The sequence below is a fragment of the Hibiscus syriacus genome, unplaced genomic scaffold (assembly GCF_006381635.1).
Source record: "Hibiscus syriacus cultivar Baekdansim isolate YM2019G1 unplaced genomic scaffold, ASM638163v2 tig00110879_pilon, whole genome shotgun sequence".
Lineage (NCBI taxonomy): Eukaryota > Viridiplantae > Streptophyta > Magnoliopsida > Malvales > Malvaceae > Hibiscus > Hibiscus syriacus.
The window spans coordinates 126,029-134,503 of NW_024062895.1; the positions used below are offsets into that span (position 1 = coordinate 126,029).

The 8,475-nt window shown below is 30.9% G+C and overlaps 1 protein-coding gene and 1 pseudogene across 1 annotated transcript; both read right to left on the reverse strand.

Moving 5' to 3' along the window:
* Nucleotides 1-419: 419 nt before the first annotated feature.
* LOC120144082 lies at nt 420-941 on the reverse strand (annotated as a pseudogene).
* A 3,039-nt stretch (nt 942-3,980) lies between these two features.
* On the reverse strand, nt 3,981-4,686 carry LOC120144026 (copper transporter 2-like). The gene has a single exon (XM_039158190.1). It carries the CDS (start codon nt 4,576-4,578, stop codon nt 4,096-4,098), a length of 483 nt encoding a protein of 160 aa, XP_039014121.1. The 5' UTR covers nt 4,579-4,686; the 3' UTR covers nt 3,981-4,095.
* Nucleotides 4,687-8,475: the final 3,789 nt, after the last annotated feature.

Genomic DNA, 8,475 nt, shown 5'->3' on the forward strand with positions numbered 1-8,475 from the left:
ACACTTATGAATAATATTTGTCGTTTATATGGTAGGTTTATGGTGGAAGAGAGAAGAAAACAATGATTTTTGTTTTATTTTTAAGATTTAAAACATAAACTTAATTAAACTGATTACATAGATCGACTTTTGAATATTTTAGAAAGTGACGTTGATTGGCTTTCGATTACACTGAAAGCTTTAATCGATAGGTCTGTTTGAATTACCATTTTGTTCATTCGAGATAAATAAAAAAATGTTTTTATTCAAAAAGCTTTTAAAGAATTGAAAAATGGTTCTTTTATCCTTTGATATGCCATTTGCATTCATGCTCGAAGAAGCATGAACAATAAGGTGGTTATTTTTATGTTCATTTGCATTCATTAAACATAACCATACTTAAAATATTATAGAACAAGGAAGACGTGATACATAAATAATCAACAGCTCATAGGAGGAAGATCAGATGTTCTACAATCAAACATGTCATTATCTTTCTTGAAAACACTACTACCAAACAATAAAAATCCCAGCGTATGCCGGCAACCGCAATCAAAAACACTGCGCCATTAAAAACATTACAGCAAGCATTACCAAATAAGCAAGACCAACCCTAATCGCATACAGCAACGTCTGCTTAACACCAGCCGACAGTATTGCTCGATCCCGCTTGATCAGCCGACAATGCGAGAGCAATTCGACAAAAAAAGCGAGCACGAAGATGAATATCAAGGCTAAAGCGTACATACCGGCGCCGTGACGACCGGGCCAGCGGGAGAAGAGGATCTCGGCATTTCCCCCCCCAAATGAAGGACATGTGCATCATCATCATTTTGTGGGGATGCATCCCAGAGGTTCCGTTGTTTGATGGGTATGTCGGTGGCATGCCTTCCATGCCATGATCATGATTCATTGTGCAAGGACTCTAAAAATTATATGGAAATTGGTGTAGTGTTTTTGGATGGAAATTAGTGTTGATTTTAAAGGAGATGAAGTGGTTGATTTAAGGAGGCGAGTAATACCCCAGATTTTAGGTTTTTGGGTAATTAATGTATAGTACATTAGTTTGTATTGTACTATTAGATTTGTACTACAATTTAATTTATTTTAATTTCTTCTCCAAGTAGTACCGTTGAGTTTTATAAAAAATGTTAGAAAATTTCCTTTATAATATGCATATATTCTACCCTGGGAAAATGCATGTAGCAAAAGTCAGTTTGATTTTTTCATGTGTTTCTCATAAACTATTAAAAACATTTAATATTAAAAAAACAATATATATATATATATATATATATATATATGTACACACACATGGTAAATGATTGGTTTTTTTATCTTGAACTTTATATTATGATCCCATGAAGTAGCGTTAGTGGTAAACATATGTTATTTTCTCTATAGATTTTGGATTCAAACAATTAAATCTGTGGGTATATGCATTGTCAATTAGTTAAGAAAATTTGAACAAGTATTATGTTTTTTTAATAAAACTAAAAGGATGGGTTTAGCTGCCCACCAAGAATTAAATATAAAAAATGATGAATATAAATAAAATAACAAACATTCTTAAACATAAAATTGCAAATAATTAGAAAATCGGGATTCAGAATCTCAAATTGATATCTAATTATAATAAATTAAAATAATAAATTCAAATTTGTTAATCAATTTCGAATTAAAGATTAAATTGAAAGCAATTAAGGAATTAAAGACAAATATATTAGCCCATTTCAAAATAAGGACCAAATTGAAGAAATTTAAAAATATGAAGCCCAATTGTTAACCAACTTTATGAACTAAGGACCTGATTAAAAGATTCTAGTCCTAGAGGCTAAAATTATATTAACCAACCTAATTTTAAAGACCTAATTGTAACAAGCCTGAAATTATAAATCTTGATTATCTATTTAATTATGAGATAAGGGTCTTATTGTAACAAATCTAAAATTATAAGACTCGATTATCAATAAAAAAAATATGATGAATATTATTATGAAATCACAAAAATGTGGGAAAATGTATAAGTTGTACTTCTTTACTCTATTCAATTGCAAGAGATATATTATATATCTAAGCACGAACGAAGCGATTATAGTGGTTAAAAGATTTATTGTTATATTTTAAGGTTTCAAGTTCGAGCACTACGTATACATTGATATGAGCATTCATTTGTTAAATAATTAAAAGTCTTCGAACATACACTACTCTATATTCACATAAATTTATTAAAACAACAATAACAAAGAAGATAGTTACTAGTACTAGTGGCGAACACAAATGAGAATTTATTAATGTCTTAAAATTATGTTTTTAAGTTATATATATATATATATATATATATATATATATATATATATATATATATATAATTAATTTTGAAAAATAAAAAAAATTATTAACATCCATAATATATAAATCATATATTGATGTTTAATTATATAAATATGACAAGGTCCAACGACATATGACGTGGTAGTATGGTAGATAATGGCCCCAATTCAATTATAACCTTTAACCGCACAATTAATAGAGCACGTACATTCACGATACAACTATCATGAATTAAAATGACAACTATAATTTTGAAAGATAATTAAAGAATTAATTAAAGTTGATTATGACTTTGACAAATTAAACCACCGGCCTGTCATCAACTTCCCCGTTCGGCATGCAGCATGCTCCTTGCCTTTCCCCGCATATTTTGTTCAATCATGGTTTTAGTCCCTCTGCTATTATAAAATTTGAGATTTATTTATTTTTATTTTAAGTTTAAAATAATTTGATCTTATAACGTTATTGATATGTTCAAATAGATAACAGTAGTGCATGATTTCATTACCTTGGAATGTAGCTGAATGTGTGGCTACATTTGTGCATAGAAACAAGATAACATTATCCGCACTGACTCCGACGTGGAGGACAGTAGAAACAGAAACCAAAATAGAAAACTTATGAGCTAATAAACAAGATTTCTACTAATAGTGGTGCCCACTGCATTTTGCAAATAAGAAATATCAAACTTCTTGGTTTCAATGTATTCCTGACCATTCAGTTTATTGAATCCTTAGAGTACACGTCTACACTTAGATATATAGAGAGAGAGAGATGGAAACCACTGGTGTAAATAGATATTTGTTTTGTGTTAATTATTGAAAATAATTTTAATAGTAATAATTAAAATTATATATGTGTGTAATTTTGGTAAAATGTATATATAACATATTTTTTAATTATGATTTTCTTAAAAGAAAAAAACTATTGTAATATACTAGGCACTCAACAATATTATTGAAATAATATCTTTTTTTTTATTTTTTTATCAAAATGTCATCCCGAACAATATTATTGACCAAAATGACACCTTTTGACAAATATTCGTCACGTGGGAAGCACCTTTCATAAGGCGAGTTTTGTAAGACACGTCTTTACCTACATGGCATATTTTCTCGATGGTCTCCCCATGCAGACATCAGCTAGGACCAAAATGAATGAAATGAGAATAATGAGCCAAAAACTAAAAAATATATATATAAGATGTGCACGAGCCGGTTGGATGACAACACATATGTATAAGTTTTATCTTTAATCACTCAATAAATGTATGTTTACAACATTACTTTGAATTGAGTTTGGAAAAGAGAACGTAAGATGATAGTCAGTTAGTTGTCTCAATCCTAAATAATAATTTAATTTTTAAAAAATATTAAATTTAAATAACATAATTGTATAATTGTATTTACTTTAGAAAAAATTATTTTTTGTTTAATTAAAATATATTTAAACCTTAAAAATAATTTAACATTGACAACTAATTTTTTAATGGTTTTTGCCCTGAGTTTGAGAGTGAAACACCAATGCATTAAATCGACATTGACTTGACAAGCAAGTTCCTGGTTGGCATCATGAAATCACAGCCTCACGTTTAAGAATGGAATCAATGCAATAAGTAATCCTTCAATGGCTAAAGTAACAATCCTTGTTTTTTTAAAGCAATCTATGGATCTTTTCCCTTTTTGTCAAATGAAAAACAAGTCTGAAGCAAAGCATAGATCTACAACCATAAACTTCAGGTACTTTGGGAACAAACTCATCGACAGCAAGAACCCTAATAATTCAACAACTCATCGGAGGAGGAAGATGATCGGATGTTTTGGCGGGAACATCGGCGGAGGATTTATTGAAAACCTGACTGCCGAATAACAAAAACCCCAATAAATGGCCAGACACGGCGGCCAAGAAAACGCCACCGTTGAAAGACATGATAGCCAACATCACCAAATACGCAAGCCCGACCCGTAAAGCGTGCAACAGAGTCTGGACCAGACCGGCGGTCACGTGGTTATCGGAACCGGGTTTCAACAACCGACAGTTAGAGACAAACTCGGATGTGAAAGCAAGGACGAAGACGACTATGAGGGCCAAGACGTACATGCCGGTGCTTGTTCCGGGCCAACCCGAAAAGAGAATCTGGGCGTCGCTGCCCCAGAAGAAGGTCATGTGCATCATCATCTTATGGGGGTGCATCGCCGTCGTCAAGCCGCCGTCGGATTTGTTGTTCATCATGCCATGCATATGGTCATCATTCATGTTTTCCATTGACGTTTCTTCGGCTTTCGGTTCCGTTTACCCCTTTTGGTTGGTTTATAAAGACAGGAAGTGATAGTACATTAGACGTTGTAATGTGTAGTACTGAACGTGAGATAGGGGGATTTTAAGGAGGCGATAATTGCTATGCAACTACCTTTATTTAAACATGATTTCTATTTGAGTTAATTGTATCGCAAGTCCTCAAAGTATGACCTTATTTTAAATTGGTCCTTAAACTTTTAAATATTTCAATTTCATCCCTAAACAATGATTACCATTATAGATTAGTCCTCAACTTCTAAAATTTCAATTTTATCCCCCAAACAATGACCTTCATTCTAAATTGGTCCCCAAAATTTTGAACATTACAATTCCATCCCAAAATGTACGTATATTAATCACATCCTTTGTTAATAAAATCGTTAAACCAAGTTATATTATTATATGTTTGAAAAAAAAACCAAAAGTTAGGTTAAATTATGGTTGAAACTAATTACATATTTGAATGAATTTAGGTATGAAATTGGAATATTCAAAAGTTTAGATACCAATTTAGAAAGAGTGTTATAGTTTAAGGATGAAATTAAAATGTTCAGAAGTTTAAGGATTAATTGTTAGACCAGTTGCACACCCTAGAAAGATTGTATGCAATTTGGGGCATGCAAATTGTAGTAAACCCAAGGGCCATCCAGGCTGCTCTTTAGAGACCTGGATTTAAAGGATTTTCTTTCTTATAAGGGTTTAAATGGACCTTCATTCACTTCGAATGGGCTTGACCCTGCTGAACAAATTTTTTATGTCTGTGTTGGCTTTACACTGCTTTGTTTGGTCACTAAATCTCACAATCTCGGTTGTGAAACATTAAGGGTTATGTCAAGATCGGACATACACGTGATTTTATGTTAAAGGGATAAACTTTTAAGACTTTAAGAAGTGATGAACTTATAAAATTTCAAGATACAAAAACGGATTACAAAAAAATATTTTAAATATATAATAATTTAAAATTTTCAAGAGATGATTTCTACCGTCTCACCCCTTATCCAACATTGACTATAGTTAAATGTTCACCCATAGATTCAATACTTTTACGAATTTAATTTATGCAATTGTCTCTAGGTTTTGTGTTTATGCTTAAGGCTAAGGATTTGATGGTCTTTGATTATATAGTGCCCTCTCTTAAGGAATGTAATTACTATTTTATCGGTCACTACTTATGAGAATTGTCGTAACCGCCTTTCAGTTGGACCCCGAAATTGGGCTTCGACATGAGTGAAATGGGTTAGAGTCGCCACCGACCATTTTAAAACGATATTTTGGTAGATCGAACATCATCTTATCTGATCCACGTTTAACCAGAAATGTATCAGGTTCGGGAGTCGGGTTACAGTCAAGGAAGGATTAGCACCCTTGAACCGCCCTTTCGGTACCAATTAATTAGTCGGTTGTCTTTAATTGTGAAAATTAAAATTAAAATTTAAAATATTCAATTCGAATTACTTACCTTTAAAAAAAACCAAGAAAAATGTTAGATAAAAAAATAACAAAAATAACTAAAATTAAGGGAAAACAAATGAAATAAAGAAAATAAAAAGATTAAAAAAACAAAGATAAAAAGGGTAAACAAAATAAATAAAACGAAGATAAAGAACATAAAAAATAAAAACAAATAAAATAAAGAAAATAATATATATATATATACAATAAATAAATAAAAACAAGAATAAAAAATAAAGAAATAAAATAAATATAAAGGAAATAAAAAATAAAAAAAATAATAAAAGATAAATAAAAAGAAAGAGAATAATAGTAACATATATAATAAAATGCATAAATAAAACATTAGAAAAAAAATAAAAAAATAAAAATTTCAAAGACCAAAATAAAATAAGAATAACAGATTTCAAATAAATAATGTGGTAAAAATGATGAATAAATTAAAATAAAATGAAACAGTAAGTCGAAATCAAAATAAAAAAAAAAAGAAGATTAAGTGATCAATTTATGAATAAATGGCAAAGGTACGAGGATTAATGAGTAATTAAATCTTAAAAAATGACAAAAGCAAAATTATTGTAAATATAGAGACCTGACACATGATTAAACCAAATATTTTAAAAAGCAAACTCCTCCCTTTTAATTTCACGTGCAAAAGCTAAAAGAAAAGGCTTCTCAGTTCTCCCCTTGTTTAATCTGCCCAAATCCCTAACACCCATTCACTCTTCTCTTCCTTTTGCTCACCATACCACGGCAGATGGCTCACCAGCGAACCATGGCCACTCGATGGCCACCATGCAAGGTGGTTCTTTCTCCGACGATATCAGCTCCGGCGATGGAACCACTAAGGTAAGTGTTTTCCTCTTCACTCTATTTATTTTGAACTTAAAAAAGAAGATTGGTAGTAAAAAAAAAAAAGAAAACGAGACCTTTAAAGGTTTCTCTCTGTTATATTGCTTGGTTCAAAAATGAAGGGAGAGTTCCCTTATAACTATCTCGAAATTGGGAGAGCCTCAGTTACAATTTTTCTCTGGATAACCCCCCCCCCCCGTATCTTTCTATTGTAATCTCTGTATCCCCCCTTTGTTTGGTTGATATGTGTATATATATAATTTGAAACAATCCCTATTTTTAGTCAAGTTAGACTCCTAATAGAACTCAAACTGATTTGGGTTGTTTGTTTGCTTTCCTTGCGCCGGAGGATCCGAGAATGGTGGTGTGTTGCGTGAAAAGCGGAGGAGAAGCGTGCGACCGTGGGGAGTCCTTGATGAAGAGGAAAACGGCGCTGGATGGGTTCACAAGTTCATTTACTGGGCCACTTGGTATTGTAAATGCTCTAGGTGTAATGATTCTGGGCCCTATGTCTTAGGCCTGTAAAAAGAAGGAAGAAAAAAAATGTAAATAATATATACATATTATATAATATATGCATTATATAATAAGGGCGAAATACGGTGTCTACAAGAATAAAATATTTATTTTCTTATAAAACGAATTTTAATTTATATCTAAGAAATCTCAATCTTCTAATTTATACCTAAAAAAACCTTAACATACATGGTTAATATTTGATAAACTTCTCGTAAACTTATTTAACCTAAAAACTACAAGAAATCCTTTTTATAGACTGAATCACTAATGTTAAAATTACGTTCTAGTTATTAATAGGGACGATCCTACGTTACAGGTGAGAGAGGCAATGCCTTCAGATTTTGATGATTTAATTATTTTTTAAGCCATTGATAGGTTTGAAATTATTATAATCAAGTCATTGTCTCTCCCAATTTTTTTTGATATAATTGTTTTTATGACACTATCAATTTTAAAATTAATAAAATTATGCATTGACTCCAAATTTATTTTATTTATTTATTTTTTAGGGCCCTATTTATTTTAAAATTAAATAACATGGTCCCTCACAATTCAATCCAGACTCTATTCCCGGTTATTAACATTATAGATTTATTATTAAAAAATTATTTAACGTAACTCTCGTTAATTCAATTACAATTTATTAAAATACATATATCGAATTAGGCCATTTATTTTAAAAATACAACAATGACTAAGTTGCTCACTTCATATTTCCAATTTACTTCAGAAAAGAAAATCATTCAACAACGTTCGACCCAACCATTGTTCACAATTTTACCTACTTATTTCAAAAAGTAAACCACCGTTCATTATTTTTGAAGACCAACAATTGCTATCATAGTCTCCCAAGACTATGAAATTCAGGATCATGTGGGAATAATTTCATCCTTTACAAAGAAAGGGATGTTATATATATATGTATATATATATATATAGGTTTTGTTTAATGTTTATGCACTGAGTGGGCAATTAAAGATCCCACATGTGCGCCACCGTTAAGGAACTTTAGGATGCACAAAGTTTAGTTACTGTAAT